The sequence below is a fragment of the Jaculus jaculus genome, chromosome 4, assembly GCF_020740685.1.
Source record: "Jaculus jaculus isolate mJacJac1 chromosome 4, mJacJac1.mat.Y.cur, whole genome shotgun sequence".
Lineage (NCBI taxonomy): Eukaryota > Metazoa > Chordata > Mammalia > Rodentia > Dipodidae > Jaculus > Jaculus jaculus.
Window position 1 is genome coordinate 147,597,889 of NC_059105.1, and position 21,571 is coordinate 147,619,459.

General features: G+C 34.4%; 1 protein-coding gene across 2 annotated transcripts in view; it reads left to right on the forward strand.

Annotated features, from left to right (window-relative positions):
• The window catches only part of Epha3 (EPH receptor A3), a 378,741-nt gene extending 357,674 nt beyond the window's left edge, over positions 1-21,067 (forward strand). For both annotated transcript variants that reach the window (XM_004663303.2, XM_004663302.2), the window contains exons 16-17: positions 12,681-12,836; positions 19,756-21,067. In XM_004663303.2, the coding sequence (XP_004663360.1) occupies positions 12,681-12,836; positions 19,756-19,861 (262 nt within the window). In that variant the 3' untranslated portion in view covers positions 19,862-21,067. The remainder of the gene's footprint in view (positions 1-12,680; positions 12,837-19,755) is intronic.
• Positions 21,068-21,571: the final 504 nt, after the last annotated feature.

The window sequence follows — 21,571 nt, forward strand, 5'->3', positions numbered from 1 at the left end:
TCTGTTTTCATTTTTCTGACTGTTTTTCTTGCAGAATTTCTTAGCTTCATGTAATCATACCTTTTTTTTTTCTTTTGTTGCATGTACATTTGGGCATGTATCCAAAAAAAAAAAAATTAGACAATACTAACATCACAATACTTTTCTTCTATGTTTTCTCCTAGGAACTCAGGTCTTAAAGTCTAATCTTTACACCACTTTGAATTAGATTTTTACATTATATTTAAATAAAAAAGTAGAATCCAAATTAAGCTCTTATGATCAGCACATATCAGAGTAGTAGTTCATTTCATGTAACATTTAGAGGTCACCAAGATAGAATTTACTGATGGATTTTAGATAAAATTCCCCATAAATTATCCCATAAGGATGCATCTCTGTGCTATATTTCATGAAGAGACAGTGCAGACTCTTTGGAAAGCCACCTGACAGTTTAACAGCTAACAGGATAGCAGACCTATTGCTGCCAGGGCATATGGTCCTCATTTTACACCTTGAAGCCATTTCTTTTGATCTTTACTCAGTAGTAATCGCAGATGAAAAAAAGGAAAAAAAAAAAAAAAAAAGCTCTTCAACTCTTTCCATCTCATAAGAAAGCATTTAAGACATTTCCACAGCATGGTCCTATCATTATAAAGCCAAGTTATGCAACAAGATCTAAGAATATTTAACTTCCAATTTGTGGAGGACATAGACTTGCTATCAGAATATAGTATATCAGTATATACTCTAATATGCAAATTTTAACATATTTTCCCATTCTTTTTTTTTCCAACATATTCTTTACTACATGAATATATTTTCTCACAAAACACTTGTTTTTAGGAAAACTGTAAATATTTTTCTACAAAAAACTATCGGCCTTAACTCATGAAACATATAAAAATTTTACAATTTATTTTATGCACTTACTTATTGGCATTAGGACATATACCTCAGTAGATTACACTATTAAAAATCATCACTAATAATCTCACATTGCCAAGCCAGGATTTTGACAAATACATATTTTTTCACTTTAGAAACTGTGCTTTTCTACTAGTGTCAGTGATTATTGTATTATTTTCCAAAACTGTTTAGACTTAGTCATAACTTTGGTTTTCCAGCACTTTCCCTTGATTGAGAAAACATGAGAATGGCACAATAGTAGCTTTTGACAACAAAACAAAAGCATATTATCACCTGCATTTACTGGCTTTGTCCTTTCTTGTAATAATAACAGCAATGTCCCTTTAGCTGTCAGAGGCAAATCCTTTCCTTTCTCCTTTTGTGCTACTTTCTTGCCTCTTAATAACTTCTTCCTGAATGATCATTGCCATAGAAATATGCCCTATTCCATGATTCCTCACATTTCCTTGGTAACAAGTATCAATGTGGGAAATTATAAGATGTGTACATAGCCCTGGAAACTGATTCAGAATTTTGAAGAAAGGAGAGTTGAATCTGGACATTTGATAAATTACTCAGGTGATATTTGTCAACAGGTACTGCTTGTCAGTCAGCATCACTTGTACTGGCCAAGCATCTCATCACCACCTATCTTCCTCAATCCTCTTCACATCTAACCTCCTCTAAGAACGACCTCACAAAAACCTCCAACTTCATATTGTATTTTTCTCCTGATGGCAGACCCTGCCAGTGCAATTCTGACTGACTTGAATATGACATTACCTACTCATTTGCCCCACTCACCCACCCTGGTGAAGAACTCTAGGCATGGCTTCTGGTAACTTCTTTCATCCTCCTCCTTCTTTGACTTCCTCCTTTCTTGACTGAACAACATTAGCCACTTACCTTGCATCTTTCATATAGCCCTCAGAATCTCTCTCTCTCTTTTTTTTTAATCTAGTTGTATTTTCAGTCACCTATTTTGAATTCTTCTCACAATTCAGAAAAAAAAAACCTGGACTCCTTGTTTGAAAATCTTACTCTCTGATGGCACTCTCTGCCCATTCCTTTTGTTGTTGTTGTTGTTGCTTCTGATATTCCCATTGCTAGATGTGGGATAGGGAGACTGTGGCTTGACCATAATATTGATTACCTTACAGAAGACACACTACAAACTGGCGACACATATAGACTCTCACAAGGACATAAATCAATGTCTTGTTGTCAATAAAGGAGTTGGTTGGAACAAATTCTCTGAGGAGGTTGTATTTGACCTAAAACCTGAAGGACAGCAATAAGTTAGCTTTTAAAAAATATCCTTAGTCCACCCAACAAATTATTCTAGGCGTAGGGTAGATAAACAGAAAATATCTTGAGGTAAGAACATAGTTAGATATTCTAGGAGATAGCTGGGATAATATGACTAAACTGCAAATCTTTTTTTTTTTAAAACAAAATGAAGTGAATTACACATACACTAGATAGATAGATAGATAGATAGATAGATAGATAGATAGATAGATAGATAGATACATAGATACATAGATAGATACATAGATAGATAGATAGATAGATAGATAGATAGATAGATAGATAGATAGATAGATACATAGATAGATAGATACATAGATAGATAGATACATAGATACATAGATAGATACATAGATAGATACATAGATAGATACATAGATAGGTACATAGATACATAGATACATAGATACATAGATATTGATACATAGATAGATAATAGATAGATATAATTTTGGTTACAGAAACAGGAGCTAAAAGTAAATTATTGCAATATTATAAAACATAAAGAAAAGAATCTGTATAAGCTCCACCAGACAAACAGAAGCCAGAGCACTTGAAGCTACAAGGCCATCATGAAGACTTTGGAATGTTTTTATCAAGTACATGAGAAGCCTATTAAAGCAGTTGAAGCAGAGAAGTTACATGATTTGATTTACACATGGGTTTTATGAAGGGAGGAGTCAGAGTGTGAGGGAACGGGCTGTTTCAACCTCCAACTTGTGCTGTTCACTTGGGCAATTCTCCCGCCTGTGACCGCTGCTTGTAGATCCTCCAGGAGGCCAAGCATTTCAGAAGACAGTCACACCTGTAGTCCTCTTCACATCATATTTTCCTTTGCACCTTTTTCTTTTTTTTTAAGGAAGTAGACTAGATATCATACCCTTATTGAGTCATTCTCTGGTAATACGATTTAAAGCCCAATACCATTATTCTTTCACAGAATAGGAGAGTGAGCACTCCTCCCATTGGACATCCTGTGTGAATTCTTTTAGCTGTCAGTTCCTCAGTAAATGAATGCTAAGCCCCTTGAGATCACATGCCATACATTACTAGGGCTAGGTTGGTAGTGCAAATTCAATACATATCTGTGAAATGAATCAATGAATATTTGCTGACATAGTCAGTAAATTTCCATTTTAACAAAATTTAGAGACAAATTCTTAATAGTTTTCTATGTACTGGATGGACTTCTATAGATAGAAATAAGCTGTCTAACTTGATAAATTGATAATAGTGTGTTAAAATGAAAAAAAAAAACTTAAAAATGTTCTCCAAAGCAAAATTTCCAGGGCATACTCCAAATGTTAATTTATGCCTGGTACCACAGATGTAGTTTCTAAATGATGCAGGTAGATCAAAAGTGACTACAAATGCATTCAATAGTGCCCTTCAGGAAAACAGTATTATTCTTAATGTTTTCCACAGTCTTCCTCAATGTAATTTTTTCTTGGCATTTAAAAATTTATTTTATCATATGGTCTACTACATTAAACAATTAACTTAAAACTATTTCTTTCCCAAAGGGAAAATATTTTACATTTCATTAGACAGATATTTTAGCAATGTTATTTTGTTTAAATGTTCTTTTGAGTTGATTACCCAACTTTTATTTATTATTATTATTGTGAGTGCCTTTGGGAATATCATTAGTCTTGGTACATGATGGAAGTGTGTTAAAGACAGGATTGCCAGAACCAAACTTTGCTTATAGATGTTATGAGTGATTAAAAATGAACATATATCAACATTTATGTTATACTTGTTTTTCAATGAATTGATTTGTTTTATCAAAAGTAGAGCAAACATGGCTGGAGAGATGGTTTAGCATTTAAGGCATCTGCCTGAGAAGCCTAAGTACCCAGATTTGATTCTCCAGGTCCCACATAAGCCACATGATCATAGTGGTGCATGCATCTGGAGTTCCTTTACAGTTGCTAGAAGCCCTGGTGACCCATCCCCTGTCTCTCTCTCTCTCTCTCTCTCTCTCTCTCTTTCTCTCTCTCTCAATCAATACTAATTTTTTAAAAAGTTGTTTTTAAAAAAAGCAGAGCAGGGCTGGAGAGATGGCTTAGCGGTTAAGCGCTTGCCTGTGAAGCCTAAGGACCCCGGTTCGAGGCTCGGTTCCCCAGGTCCCACGTTAGCCAGATGCACAAGGGGGCGCACGCGTCTGGAGTTCGTTTGCAGAGGCTGGAAGCCCTGGCGTGCCCATTTTCTCTCTCTCCCTCTATCTGTCTTTCTCTCTGTGTCTGTTGCTCTCAAATAAATAAATAAATAATGGACAAAAAATATTAAAAAAAAAAACTTAAAAAAAAAAAAAGCAGAGCAAACCAGAAAAGACATTGTATGAATTTGAAGTTTTGTCTAACTATCAATGTAATGATACAAAGTCTTAATTAACAATCACTTTTCACAAGACATTAGTCTAAGTCCCATGGTAATTATACATGTAACAGAATCATTCTCCATTCTTCAGTTTACATTTGAATATGGGAGAAAAGGGACATTCAGAAAGTCTATAGTATTTCAAAGAATATGTAATCATATAAAGCAAAATGACAGTGTTCAGGAATTATGAAGTGGAATGTATTTACTCTTAGCATTTTGGATGTATATAGTAAGTAATCTTTGTGTTGTGGTTGAAATTACTACAAAAAAATGATAAGAAATTAAGTCTGTATAGAAAGACAAAACATGTATGTATGTATGCCTCAAAATTACACTGAATAAAATAATTCTGCTAGGATACAGGTTTTTTAATTAGAAGTTATAAGAATAGAACCAAAGTGTCATTTTAGTTTTATGGTAAATTTCTAAATCTCATCTCCAGATAGTTGGATTTTCATCTATGTGGATGGAAAAGGGGAACCACTGAAGGCACTTAAGTGATGAGCTGTATGTGAAAGTGTTTGGGTTCATGTTGGAGTACTATTTGATCCCTTTAGAGTATCAAATATTAAAATTTGAAAGATTCACTATACCTAGATCATAAAAAGAAATGGTGATATAAAATAGTGCTTTGGGGAAATTTAGGATAAAAAAAAACTGTATTTTTAATATACACATTTCACAGTATAAACATATAGCTTCCACTGTCTTGAATAATCAGAGAAATCTTTGTGAACCACCCATTAGCACTGAGAATATCCTGAGAATGGTGGCTGTCAAGAGCTTGTATGAGAGATGTGGGACATCATTTTGGAGTACACACATAACTTCAGAGTTGGAAGACGATACAGTTCGAGAGAAGTTTGCTAGTGACAGTTATACCCAGAATAAATGTACTATATGACATTACACTGTGCAGTTACAGAAGATAAAATGGAAAATTTTATGTTACATATTTAGGAAAAGAAAATAGCAATTTAAACATAAATAGAAATGGTCTTGCAATGACAATATTTCTCTTATTTCATAACACAGGTTGTTTTACATAAAAGAAAATGAGCAAAATTCATTTTATAAGCAACTACTTTGAAATCTTACTCAAATTTATATAAGTTGATTTAGTTACTTTTTTCAGTGGTGTTAAATTAAAAATAAAAAGTAATAGAGGGGAAAAAGGATAAATTTAATCATATCAATGTAACATAATTTTTTCTTTAATTTGGATATTGATACATATACATTTATAAATTTAGATAATATGTGAATCTAGATATATATGTATATGTATAGATAAAATGAAGTAGGGAAGTACTTATTTCTGAAGGCACAGAAATTTTAATATCTGTGTCTTTATTGATATTCTCAGAAATCCATGAATCAAAATTCTTGGCATAAAGTACTACATCATTTATTGAAGGGAAGGCAACAGAAACTGTAGCATACAGATTTAAGTAGTGTATTTAATATATGTATAATGCAGGCCTGAAGATGCACTAATACATGGTTAAATTTACTAAAGCCATGTTAAATATTTCTTTTCATAACATACAGGGCTAAGGAACCTTGAAAGTCTTGTTTTATTTTAATTATTTGCATCATAAATAAAAGCAATAGTCAATACTGCTTTTATTTTCACTGTTCATGAAAATAAAATACATAAATACAAAACTTTTCATTTCTAAGCATGTATGATTTTTTTTTTTTTCAGAATAACTGCTCTTTATACAAATGCTTTTTTTTGCCAAGGTAACTCTATCAAAAGACAATCTGTCTGGGCATGGTGGCACACACCTTTAATCCCAACATTCAGGAGGCAGAATTAGGAGGATTGCCATGAGTTCAAGGCCGCCCTGAGACTCCATAGTGCATTCCAGGTCAACCTGGGCTAGAGTGAGACCCTACTTTAAATGAATTTGACCCCCAAATATGAAACTGACAGGGTGACTTTGCTCACTGAACAAATATAAGACAGAACATTTTAGAGGGGAGTAAATTTTCCAAATAGCCAGATGACTTCTTCTTACTATCCTTAAATTCAAAATAATTAATTTTACTACAGCGTGGAATTAAGGCAGTAATGAGGCCAAAACTGCTATAAATCTTTAGAACAAAATATAATTAAAATAAATGCATTGACATGTGTTCACAACATCTTTTATGTTTTATTTTTTGGGGGAAATACATATATACAAATTGAATTTTATTTAATCTTATCTGGATTTTTAATGTTAGAGGAAAAAAAAATCATGCTTATCATCAACTCTCCTTAAAGTTAGTTGACTTGTGTATGATTTCTTGAAATGTGAGTCAATATGATTGAAAATTAAAGAACAAAAATGAAATATATTAGAAAATGAAAATTGTTTTCTCAGACAAAGACAAAAGTATCACACTTAAGATAGTCAATGAAGGTATTCACAACAAACACAAATAATAACAATAGTGTATTATAGCAAGTATCTCCATTCTTATTAATCTCTTTTAGGTGTCATTCCCATTTACTTATTGATATAAGAAGTGTGTATTATTCATGTTTTTATGCATGCAAGTAAAGCATTTAAACCATAATTTATAAAATCATAATTGATTACTCAATCCTAATGCTTTGGAATCTGAAACAGTATGGAAACAAGTGCACTGTAAGAAGACAGTCCTGGGTTTTGCCTTTAACTGACATGTTCTGAAGCACTTGGTACTAATTGGTATGCAACCATTTGGAGCTAACATAGGAGTTGATGGGAAGAAAAACATGTGTAGCTCTTTAATGTAAGAGTATGAAAGTCCATAAAAGAATAATTCACAAACCCAAATACAAGAAGGGAGAGAGCAAGGGAGGAAAGTTATTTTTTGCTTCCCCTGAGCAAACATGTAATTTCCATGATTTCTTTTTAATGACTGCGGTCTGTGGCCAGTAGGCACTGATTTATGAAAAGCTGTAAAAGATCAGGTGGAACTCTGTAGGACATCGTTTACAGCTGCACGGATTGAAACCTATCTAATTTGTCTAGTAAAAGTGTGAGCTCACGGTGCACATCACCCAGCCTATAAATTTCCCCTTCAGACCCCACGTCTGGGGCTGGGGTCTGAAAAAATGTGCTTGCCTGCAGCTGCTCAGAACCCCAGATTCCCTTGGTGCGCATGAAGAGACATCACAGGCTCTTCACAGCGAGAGACAAATTCCTGTCCATTGATAAACTCTCCAGATGTCCTCTCGGAGGAGGAAAGGAACCAATTTTTATTTGAAATCCCCAGAGAAATCCTGGAAGTGGAAAAATGATACTTCGCAGGAATGGTTTTGCTGAGGTCAACTGGCATTAAAATTAGGCCATTTTTTTCTTTGTCATGCTTGTACTTTGATCCAAGTCATAAACAGAAAAACTCTGCTGGGGTCACTCTAATCCCTAATCCTCACGTCCTGTTCCATTTCAATTTGTTTATACTAATTTTCCAAACTCTTGTTGAGTCTGGCTGAAGTGTTGAGTTTAAAATACAAACCAGTCTGAGTTGAGAAGAAAACATTCTGCATTTTTCTATTAGGCACACTTCATAAATATTCTGAGTAAATGTCCTGGGGTTTGATTCTCCATACCCACAAGCCCGTAAATAAAATGTATTAGTATTCCTTGGACCAAGGGTCGACTTTGGCTTTGCTGCTATAGCTACTGTGCAGTAGGTGTGCTGTAAAGTGTGTGTGTTCACATATGTGGATGGCTTTATATCGTACTGTCCCATATCCAGACCTCACTTCACTTTTTGTACAAACTTCTCACACTGGACAATATTGTTTCTATTCATTTTATTTACTAGTTCAATGATTTAGCCTTTGAATCGCATATTATATCTAATTGTGGCTGGAGACAAAAGTAACTTAACTCATGCAAGCATTGCTAAGACAATCAGTAATATTGTGTAGATTTTTCAAGCCTGGATTAGATAGCTATAACTGCATTTAAAAAAAAGATTTTATGAAAAATAACAGGAATAAAAGATATTTGATTATAAAAATAGACTCTATTTTTATAGAAACATAAAGAATTGTAGACAACTATATGCATAAACATTTCAGGACAGAATAATTTTTGAAGTTTTATTTTTTATTATTTTCTAGGTGTCACTAAATAAAAGGAAATGTGTAATTTGTGACATAATGCCTAAATTTGTTTGTTTTCTTTTTATACCTGAAAGGTAACTAAAATAAACCATACTACGTGAGTCTAAATTATATACTACACAAGTTATAATTAGTTATATTACAATGTTATAATTAAATTTTAATTCATAATTTAGCACAATGTACAAGGACTATAGTAAACTTTAAGAAAAAGAAGATTGAATAAGTCCTCAATTGTCAGCTGGTTCCCACTTTATAAATGGTGACAGGGAAGGAACCAATTGCTAAGCCATATTTTCACTAGATAATAATGACAGATACAGAACCAAAATGCAAAGTTGCCAGCTTTTTCCTAAACAAGTATTAAAATGGACCATTTTAATCAAATGATTTTGCTACCTCCTCATTAATATCATGTGCTCTGATCAGTATCATACAGGTCTGGGGAATAATTTCTTAATATTGTCCTGGCTTAATCTTCACATCCCACATAGCTTATCTTTTGTACATGAGGGAATGAGTTGATTAAATATGAAGAGTAGTAATGGAATCTGCCTGGTTGACATCCCTTTGAGGTTATAGATATAGTTGGATTTGCTACCCAGAGAGATGCTCTCATTCAGAACAGGAGCTGTTCGCCATGTGCCCTAGATGAACAACAGCAGCAGCAATTGATCTCATAGGTGAGATGCTATCTAATTTCATTTCATCCATATGGTTCCCCAGGTAGTCATTTCACAAGTCATTATTATAATTAGCAAGGCAGCTAAATTTATTTAAAAATTAATGAGAGCATTTCAGTATGTTCATTTCTAAAGTCTTTTAACATCAAAATATTGCATTTAAGCACCTCATAATGATATATTTAATCTAGGCAAATTATTTTAGGAATATAAAATATAGGACTATGTCACAACTGATGATAAAGAGATATTTTTCTCTGTAGGAGATTGAACACAGCATATTTTACATGCTAATCATGTCCTCTGTCATTGAGCTATGATCTTAGTTCCTGATGATATTTAAAATAATATTTCTAAACAGTATTGAGAGATGAGTAAAGACCTAATGCAATCATCACATTTGACAAAATGTGAAATACTTTGAATAACAACTCTGAAGAGGTACAGTGAAATGTAAATACACAGTTATAGAGATTAGATTATGATATAGACACTTTTAATGTAAACAACATATTTCATTACAGAAAATGACAGAAGGCAGAATTGCACATCCATTTATAAGCACTGGCTGTGGACTCATTAGGAGCCTATAAAAGTGATTGACTTGTCTAGCAAGGCCCCTACTAATCCCACTTTACATTAATGCTACCCCATTGTATACACAATATTACAGGTCACTAACCTTCTAGCTTCTCATGGTAATTAACATGGTCATCACAGGCCAAGCATTATATAAAGACTGGCACTCACTATGTAGTTTTGTTTTTGAAGACTTGAAAATGTAAATGTGTTTCTGAAAAACAAAGCAAATATACAGTAGTCATGAAGAGGCAAGGCTGCTCTTACTACAACTGACAGAGTCAGCCTCCTTCAGCTACATGAGATCCACCTCATTTCCATCAGCCCCACTTTGCAGATGAGAAAAAATAGACGAGATAAACAAGCCCACTGGGTCACTTATATGGTGCATGTGGTACCAAGGACTCAACCTGAGCCTCATGGCCATATCTTAGAATCGCTAATAGCTTAAGAGAAAACAGAAGCAATTAAATTCAAACAATGTCCATGTGAATGGGATAGTATGGCAGACAAGTGGCATTTCTCATGTAAGGTATGTCTAAACACTGCTCTACCTCCTTTGACTGAGGGAATCAGGAACAAAGCTGAATTTCCTTGAGCTTCAGCTTCGTCTCTCACTGATGGTGTAACAGTTACAGTTCTTAATCAGACATAAGAGCAATTTATATTATGTTCATATATTAAAGTTCTCCTGAATTAAGAAGAACAAGAAAAAAACAAAACACTAAGTCTCTAAAGGCTGTGTGATAGGCTTTGCACAAGGCCTAACACATTATAACTGTCCATAAATTTTTCAACATAATCCAAAAACAAGGGTTTTCATAACTGCTTTATACTTAAGCCTCCTTCTTATCAGAAACAAATAGAGAGGTCAATAAATTGTATTAGTGACTAGTTACAGACTTATGAATCAAAGGACAATTAAAAAGGCCACTGTGAGCTGAAAACAGAAACAAAACACCTTTGTGATCTCTTCTCAAGGTGGCTTATTCATACATAGGCTGCTTCTCAAGGGATACACACATATACACAGTATAATCCATTTCATTTCTGCCATTTTTATTCCTTATTAGGTTTGTATTTTTCTTATCATTCTTTTCATCTATACCTGTACATGGTATGCTTGAATGTGTGCATGTATGTCCATATATGTGTGAGTCTATGTTTGTAGTTGTTCATGCAGATACATGCATACATGAGGAGGCCAGATGTTGAACATGGATATTTTACTCAATGATACTCCATACCTGAGAAAGAATGTCTCAGTGAGACATAGAAATAGAAGATATAGCAGGACAGAGGTGTCCTGATACCACATCTCCAGCTATGAAATTATAGATGTGATGCATTTCTAGGAGTACTGGAGATCCAAACTCCAGTCCTCAAGCTTTACTTGCTAGCACTTTACCCACTGAGCTGTGTTCCCAGTCCCTCACTTTTACTCATTTAATGCAACAAATCTTGTAGACATTCTTCAGTTCGTCAATAGGCCAATAACTATATAAAACCATCTTAGCAGTCCCTCTGAATAATGCTAATTGTCTTATCTATATAAATCACAATCTATGTATATCTATCTATATCTGAATCACAGTCTATACCTATATGACAGATCATATCTAGTTTGTGTGTACCAATAGGCAGGGTTATTTTCAATTACTATTCACCGACCATTTTCCCAGTCCTTTTGTAATTTTCACTTTTAATGACAATGGTAATACAATGTAAATCTGTTATAATGTATGGCTGTAAGTGTAGCATAGATAGATGCACATTACAACTATCTTTAAAAACTATAATTATTTGCCTGGAAAGAGAGAGAGAGAGAGAGGAAAGGAAGGATGAAGGGAGGGAGAAAGGAAGGAGAGATGGATGGGGAGAGGAAGAAGAGATGGGTGGGGAATTTTATCTGTCCCCACATGAACACTGGCCCATTGAACCCAGGAGGCCAGGCAAACAAGCATTTATTTTTGATTTTTCTTATTTACTTATTTGAGAGCCACAGATAGAGAGAGAGAGAGAGAGAGAGAGAGAGAGAGAGAGAGAGAGAGAGAGAGAGAGAGAGAATGGGCGCACCAGAGCCTCCAGCCACTGCAAATGAACTCCAGACACATGTATCCCCTTGTACATCTGGCTAACGTGGGTCCTGGGGAATCGAGCCTTGAGGCAGGATCCTCAGGCTTCACAGGCAAGCACTTAACTTCTAAGCCATCTCTCCAACTTCAAGCAAGCATTTTTAATTTCTGAGCCATTTCCCCAGGCACTGCAACAATTCTTTAACCAGCAACATGTACAGGTTCTGCTCACACCCAGTGGACAGAATTTAATATTGAAACATAAATCTTTACTAAGAAAGATAACAATGTATTTAATGTAGCATACCTGCTATAACTGTATCCACATTAACAAGCATCATGTTAAAGATTAAGCAAACTAAATTATAAAGTTATGTATGGGTATATTTATGTCTCTTACTTGCAAAGTTTCACTTATTTAAAATGCAGTCAAGAGTAGTGAAGGGAAAATTTAGACAAGGTCATTACACAGTCTCTTTTAAGTGACCAGTGCCAACTGACATGGGCTTCATGACAGATCAATTCTACAAGTAAAGAGGGACATCACATAGAATCTGAAAGCTCCTGCTGATATTTTTGTCAATTTTGAAACATGGTCACTCTGATCACTCCTGATCTCTCTTCTTTTGATGTTTTCTTTACTTTTAGGCCATCTAACCTTCTTCTGGACCAAAGCAATGTTGACATCACTACCTTCCACACAACAGGTGATTGGCTTAATGGTGTTCGGACAGCACACTGCAAGGAAATCTTCACCGGTGTAGAGTACAGCTCCTGTGACACCATTGCCAAGATTTCCACAGAGTAAGTAAAACAGTGAGCAATCACGAATATCCTCCTGAGCATGCTAGTTTTGGATTCATGTGTTGTAAATATAAGGATATAAGACTTAAAAATTAATTTATAAGGCAATTTTTTCCCCTAAAAGACTGATGGTTGGGCAAAACAATATGCTTTGGCATATTAATGGTTTCATTTGTGAAAGGTCAATAATGACCAAGGAAAATGCACTGTGGTCCTCACAGTATGCATCAGTAATCTTCTGATTTGAGAAACTACTAGACTTAAGAAAATAAGTCTTAGAAAGGATCAATTGAGTTCTGGGGATGTAGCTCATTTGGAAAAGTACTTGCCTAGCAGGCACAAAGCATTATGTTTGATCTCCAACACAGCATAAACCTGTGTGATTATACATGAGTGTTATCTCAGTACTCAAGTAGTGGTGTCAGGATGATCAAAATATAAAGGTCATCCTGGCTACATAGAAAGTTCATCCTAGACTTAATGAGACCCTATCTCAAAGACAATCCCCCCCCCCCAAAAAAAATCCAGTGAGTTCAATGAATAATCCTAACAAGTTGTCAATATCCCAAGGAAACTGGTAAGAGTGATATTTTTTGACTCTCTGTGCCAAATTTACCTTACTTGCTAATGTGACATCCATTTTTTTTCTTTTTCTGCACATTAACAGCCTCTGTATTCCTATTCACATAGCAAATATGGCTTTCTCATCCTAAGAGATACTAGTTCACAAGTGACTAAGTTCACCAGAGACTAAGCTGCCAGCAGAGAAACTAATTTCCACACGCAGACTGGCACGCACCTGCAGTGCTAGATATTGGCAGTCGTTGAACACTTTTGTTTAAAAGAAGTGGGGTGAGAGGGCATTCATCTGGTTCTATGGGCTGGAATTTTTTTTTTTAAAGAACTTTTAGTTTTTATCTTATTTTCTTCAAGAAATAGAGAGAAAGGGAGCACCATGGCCTCCAGCCACTGCAAACATATGCTAGATGTGTATTCGGCTTACATGGATCCTGGGAAACAGAGCTATGGCCTAATTCTAAGTGTGAGATGGAAAAATATTTTGAAGAAAGGTGTTTGTGTTGGGACAACATACAAGTTACACACAGTATTGTAACTTCAATAGTCTGTTGGGAAACTATATCTGTCTTTGTGTCAAAGTCTGTCTTTGATCTTTGTTCTGTTAAATAATCCTGTTAGTCCTTTCAACTCCCCTAAAAACTGATCCTCTCCAACGAATTTTACCATGTTTAAATAATATTGTATTTATAAATACTTTCATTGTCACCTTGTTAATCATTTAAACAGAGTCACTGTGAATAACCACAGATGAAACTCAAAAAGGAGTATACATTGTAATTAATAGACATACAAGTAAAAACCATAGATAAATCTCAAAAAGGAGCATACATTATAATTAATACACATACATATATAAAACCAATAAGTTATTTACTTTATAATTCAACATTATAATCAGAAGCAGAAGACCACAAACAAGCCTGCAGGAAGGATTTTTGTCTATTGAGGAGGTATACTTGTTCTCAGAAAGTAAGTTTATGTGATTCAATTTAGAATGCACTGGCATTTCTGTTCAAAATAGAAAGTAATGTTTATTGAATAGAATTCTTGGCAATCAACAATACATTGAGTTTCTTTGGTAGTGATTTTAATCCGACATAGCCACAGGACATATTCACAAATTCAAACATTTATATACTTTCTTCTTGTTGTAATATAAGCAGTTTCATGTTGTACATGCCACCTGCTCTATAAAACAAAAATGTGACAAACAGTAACCACAAAATTGGACACATCTTCCTCAATTCCAAGGTACAATCATGCAAATATTTACTTTTGATAAAAATATCAATACTCAGAGATTTTTGAGGTAAAACAGTACATCAATGTAGATGAGAAAGAGCACTTCTTCTTAATAACTAAATGATAGTCCATAATTTTAATATAATCAGCCACTAGAAACAGGGAATAAGTTAAGAAAGCTATTTCGCCAAAAAAGTTGAGCTGCGAACTTTGAAATCAGTGATTTATTTTTATTGACATCACAAGTTACACAGTAAATTCTTCAGCTAAATAGAATATTTGACTTCATTATGATTTACCTTTGAATGACTTATGAATGTACATTCAGGAAAAAAGCTGCTGTTTCCTGAGAGAGTCAGATCTCAGCTCTGTACTTCATACTCATATGGTCTTAAATATCTCCATTTTCTTCTCACCACATTGCCATGTTTGCTTGCTTTCTATTCAATGTAGGAATAATATGGGATTACTAAAACTCTTCCTGGGTCACCTGGTTATATAGCCAAGCTCTTATTTACACCCTCTCAAACTTGATCATTTAAAAATATCTTTAGTGCACTTACAACTTAGATAAACCTAATCAAGCAATATTTCCTTCCCGAATGCTGTAAAAATCTTTGTGGATTCTTATCTTTTCATGTGCAGTCTTAGACTTACTATTTGAACTTGACTGTTCAAAGTTCTGTTGCCTCCAGGCCCTCCAGAATCAATGCAGAAATGGTCTAATTGACCCAATAATACAGATTCTCATAGAAGAAATAAACACCTAGCTTGGATATTGCATTTTTTTTTTCCTGTTAAGATAGTCAAAGCTCATAAAAAGGTTAGGAGAGTTTCTATCTAAAATAAATTTTAGTTTATTTCAGTTTATTTAGGAATGTAATGAAAACAAAGGCTATCCAAATCATTAAATTTTCACAGGGAGCTAAGAAGACATATATCTTTATTCAATTAATATTTTTAAATATTTTACTTATTTTATTTGAGAGAGAAAGAAAAAAAAAAGAAATAAGCAGATGAAGATTGAATGGGCTCGCCAGGGTCTCTAGCCACTTCAAATGAACTCCAGACACATGAGCATTTTACATCTGGATGATGTGAGTACTGGGAAATCAAACCTAGGTCCTTAGGCCTCACCTGTAATGGCCTTAAGAAGTAAGCCGTCTCTACAGCCCAATATTTTTAAAATTTTATTTTATGCCTAAGATTTAGGAAGGTTAAACCCCTCCTCCAAGAAAAAGGAAAAAAATAAAAATAAAAGAAGTGGAACAAAGACAGGGGCAGAGTGGAACTGTGGAAACTGAAAGGAATTGAATGTATGGATTTGATATCAGGTAGATTACTTACTATGTGTGTCATTTTGTACCAGCTAATGTTATTTCTAATGTGTCATCTCCCATCAGTTTGCCTACAAAGTACCAGGTAACTCTTCAACCTCTACTCTTCTTCATCTTGAACTGCTCTTTAGTCTTGAAAATTTTTATCACTTTTCTGAAAAGATTAATCAGCATGCTATAAGCAAGCAAGGCATCGTATGAAGGTACAACAGCTGGTGGCCAGGCCAATTATGCAAATGTCCAGTTGGGGCATGGAAAACATTTAAGTGAGGAAAGTGGGTAAACTATAGGAAAAAAAAAAAAAAAACTAGCTAATGCATCACCAGCAAATAACCTCCTACTCATGATACTGAAAACAACCTTAATTTAAGTTAGTAGATAAAAGAGGCAAGCAAATAGAATGGAGATTAAATGCGAAGAAGTAAAGTTTTAGCTACAGGGGTGAGAAAGGATAACAGGGAGGGATTGGAATCAAAATACATTGCATACATTTATGAAAGTGTCATTTTTTAAAGCATTTAAAACTAGCTCAGACATACCTGAAGGAGATAATTTCTTTATCATTTATAAAATCAAATGTAATATATAGCTTTTAATCTAAACACAATTATAAATCTGTTCACTTACACTGCTTTAAACAGAGTCTAAGGCAGTTTTAAATAATTTATTGAGGCACATGTTTCATAGATATAGCTACAGAGAAATTATGAGGTATCTCAAGTTGGTCTGCAAACTCTTAGTTTCTGTTTTTATTTTTCAGCCATTTGTGGGTAAAAGCTTCAGTTTAGAAAGGGGAGAACAAGGTTAAATATTGCAGCATGTGGGCATCAATCCCTCTGTTTAAATTTCTCAATGAACTCCAGAATTAGCTTACTACACTGGGATATCTTTCTGCTCTCCAGAAATATTTTATTTCTTAAATTGGTATGGAAGGTGAGAGAATAGACAGAAGAAATGTCTCTGATTCATTAAGAGCATGATATAGCATGAAATGATTAAAGAAAAGCAGAAAATAAAAGTGAGAATATATAAATGTCAAGCATTTATGCCCACCCTGTTTCTGACTCTGTAGTCTTAATTTTGCTACAGTTTAACGTGAATGAAAAATAGTTCATCCTACAGTTAAAGATAGATCTAAGTACATAAATAATTAAAATACCATAGCATACATCTCAAAAGCAAAGCTCAGCAGAATTGGTTAATGTTACTTTGAGTGAATAAATTAATTGATCATATGTGCTCCAAGACTGTCAAGTATGGTGTTAGCACACCTAGCTCCTAGCCTTCCTTTTGAGAAGACAGCTGAAAAGAGTTGTCAGGAAGAACTCAAAAAGATGCTACATGTATTTGGACACCCTCAGTCATTTGAATGACAGCAAGAGAGAGTCTGCATGGCATCCCAAACTTCCCTCCTACTCTATATACAGAAAGGTTTTGCAGTCTTGTCCAATTTCATGTAGCTGATGTTTAAATGATATAAATCTTGTTTTTCAAACAATCATTTAGTAGTTGCTTATATATCTTTTTTTTTTTTTTGCAGTTTTCATAAAGGTCTATTTCATTACTGGTGGGTAGCACATTTAACAGTTAAATACATTTAAATAATGTATAGGTGACTGCATATATCTTTATTACATTGAAATCTTGCTTTTGAAGAGATTAACTGGCACATTTCTGTAAGCCAGTTGAGCTCTCAAAATTTCTTCCTGCATATGCAGGATATAAGAACTCTTTCTGGATACATGTGATCTGTGTTCACACTGTGCTTTTGTTACTTGCTATTCTTTATTTACCTGATACTCCTGGTCAAATGCTGCTTTACTCCATAGTCAATTTGACCTTTAAAAACCTGAGTTATATATTTATTTATTTAGTAAATATGTATTACACCTATAGTAAGTGACAGTCATTGTTCAGCTTGATGTTATTTTACAAAGTTTAAAATAAGCAAGGATTGTTTTTACAGGTGTAACTCACCTTCTTTTGAGAAGATAAATTAATTAGGAATGGAATTAACTTGCTAATTTCTAATAATGTTTTGGATAAAAAGCAAGCAAGAAAGGGTAATAGGAAGTGCAGATACAAGGACAGTTAGTAATATTACTTGGAAAGGTCAGGAAATTGTCAATAGAATGGGACATTTCAGTAAAGACCCCAAAGAGGCAAAGACTTAAGTGAATTCGTTGAAGATTTTATCATTACTTCTTGTAATATTTATTTTGAAGCCTACTTTGTGAGTTTAACTTACTTTACGTTTAGTAGAGTTATGCCTTGTTCTAATTGTCTATGGCTACACAAATTAAAAACAAATGCAATTGCATTTATATCCCAATATTGTGGGTAGAGTTCAGGTATGTGTGTCTTTCTAATCAAGAAATGATGATTACTGAAACCACACAGGTACAAATTATCTGCTCTGTTCTGGATGGATAGAGATGCTTTACTTTCTGATATTCCTTAATATAGACGCCTGCACAACTGATATGAGCTGGGGATATGTACCAGAGTGCTTATATGTGACCTCACCAATGCCATGGTCTCAAGACAGTCAAAATTATATGTTAGCCCTGTGGCCCCAGGCTTTTATTCCTTGAGAGATAAGAAGTAGAAGCCTCTATATCTTAACATCCGAATTAAAAAAAAAAAAAGATACAATATGGACTTAATTTCTGTTGCTCAAAGTTGTCCCTGAGCATACCCTGTTCAAGGGAAGGAAAGAAACATGCCCCCTCTCCCCAACACCACACACAGACTATGTGATCATTTTTATTCATTGGACTAATAAAAGATTAGTTGGAATGACATTATAAGATATCAGAAAATGTATCAACTTTCACTACCAAAGTTTATTCTCTCTTTATCAGGATACAGCAGTCTCAAATCAACATGTTTGGCATACTTGCTGCTAAGTCTCTAGGAAGAATGCTCTTGTCCACCTTCTGGTGAAAACTGATGGTTTTACTTGTGGCAGTGTAATGCAGATCCCCCATCCATTTTTAAATGGTCTTCTTCTCTGTCATTGTTAGTTCTTTCCTTTCTCTTAAAGTACACTCATATTGGATTCAGCAACTACCTTAATCTAGTACAATCTTTTTAATCATTTCCTTGATTGCATATTTTAATTACTTAATTAAATATTTTATTTACTTTTAGTTATTTGTGTGTATATGTATGCATATGTATGTGTGTATATGTATGCATATGTATGTGTGTATGGGCATGCACATGTAATAGCACATGTGTCACAGGTCAGAGGACAGCCATGGCATGCGTCTCCTTTCCTTCCTGCCATTGAGACAGGCTCTCTTTTGCTGCTACTTCCTAAAAGCTTCGGGATTCTTTTGGCTCCACATCCCATGTTGTAGCACATTTGAAATCATAGTAGACACATTCCTCACTTTATGTGCCCCTGTAATAAAAGTTTGAGCTCTGGGTGGTAGGCTTGCAACCAACAGCCTTTAACCACTGAGAACTCTCTCCTAGCCTTTTAATTACATCTTCTAAGACTCCTTTCCTAAATAAGGTTATATTGTGAGATCCTTGATATATAGAAATTGGGGGACACTATTTAACCCACAAACCCATCCATATTTTGCACAAGATACAGAACTGTCATGGTATAACTTAGTAGTGTTAACAAAAATTAAACACAAAGTAGAAGGATGTATAAATGTGAAGTTTTACAAATTAACAACTTCTTTTGCACAATCCAGGAAATTGATTCTATCAGAGATTTTCTATTTTTTTTTTTTTTTTTACAGTGACATGAAAAAGGTCGGTGTTACTGTGGTTGGGCCACAGAAAAAGATCATCAGTAGCATTAAAATTCTGGAAACTCAATCTAAGAATGGTCCGGTTCCAGTGTGAAGTTCTTGCAGGAAGTGGGTACTGTGGACCTCTTATTCTGCAGACAGAGGACAGCGCCAGAGATACTGGTGGAAATTCCAAGTTTAAAGGGACACTCAGATACCAGTACAAATGCCTTAAAATGGAAATGAGAATCTCTTTTATTTTCCCCTATCTTTTACTGGACGGGTGGGTGGGTGTGTTTTCTTTTGTAATTGCTTTTTTAAATGCTAGTTGATGGGTTCAAATAAAATTTCTCGCCTCACAATGGAAGAGCTAGTATAGAGCCATTGATCATAAACTATGATAGGATTGAAACAAGGGAAGTAGCAAAATGGATACGATGGCTTAGTTTACAAATAGCCACAAAAGAAAAGACTTGTGATATTTTTATACACAGAAGAAATCTGCAACAGGTATTTTGTTTCTTTAATAAACAAGCAAAATAGAGGAATGTATACCTCAAACTATCTGGCCATATTTACTACCTTAACATTTTAGTATTCTCTTTTATCTGTTGAAAGCATAGAAATATGATGTTTGTAGCTGTTTTAAGTACCACACATTTTTAATTGTTAGCTTTAAGTGTAAAAATTGTCTTAATTTTTGAAAAAGTGCATATTTATTTTCTTTTGAATTGTTTTTATTATTTTATATTTATGCCTTCTTTTCATTTGGATTTTTGTTACAGCCATGTGCAGTGCCAAATGCTTTCCCAAGCTGTTAGCAGTAGGAAACATGTTTAACTGGACACAGAGAAAGATGGCTTTCCCTCCATAAAGTTTGAATCATCCACTTATATCAGAAATATAAATAAATGCTTTTCTTTCATACAATCACCAAACCTCTCATACTTTGAATAATCCCATTAATTTTTGTCTGTCCATTGATAAGAACCCACATGCCCTTGACTTAATATATATAATGCACTGGCTTGTATGTAATAGATGTTTACCCAGATGTTATGCCTTTCCTACTCTGGTGCTAAGAGGCTATTAACTGCCTCCACTCCTGAAGAGCAGTGTTAGAGCTCCTGAGAATAGCTACACTGGAAAGGACTGAAATGTTGTTTGAATTGTTACATCAACTGACAACAGCTGTAGACCAAGGCATGAGTCAAAACTGTACGGACCTTGAAAGTCACTTAGTATCATTGCTTGAACTGGCCAGACTAATTTTAGAGAATGATGATAACAAACTATTCATCTGTGTCACTGAGTTTAAGTAAACTAAACATTATGATCAACAATATCATCTGTAATTATCTTCCAGTCTTCCACTTCAATGCACCTATAGTGATTTAGGTGTATAATAAAAGCCTTGAACTTTGCATTCACTTTTGAAATAGCAATTCACCTACTGAATACATCAAAGTGTGCAAGCATTGGAGAGATGTCTCATTGCAGGGATTCAAGCTTGCTATTCCATAAATGCCCACTATGAGCACGTTCAATAATACTAGAAAGGATGCACCAGGAAGAAATCTAGCTAGTAGTATACTCTGAATCAACATTTTAAGCACTCTTTTACCCTGATGCCATTGTGACATAGGTACCAGAAATGCATATGCCATAAGAGTAGGATGGTTGAAACAATGCTGCAACATTTATGTTTGTATGCAAAATGGACACTAGAGAAATAGAACTTCCAATGATAGATCAAAGCTCACAAGTGCTAATCTGTTGTAGGCTTAGTACAATAGGGCTTAGTTGTGTTCTTTCAGATGTGAGA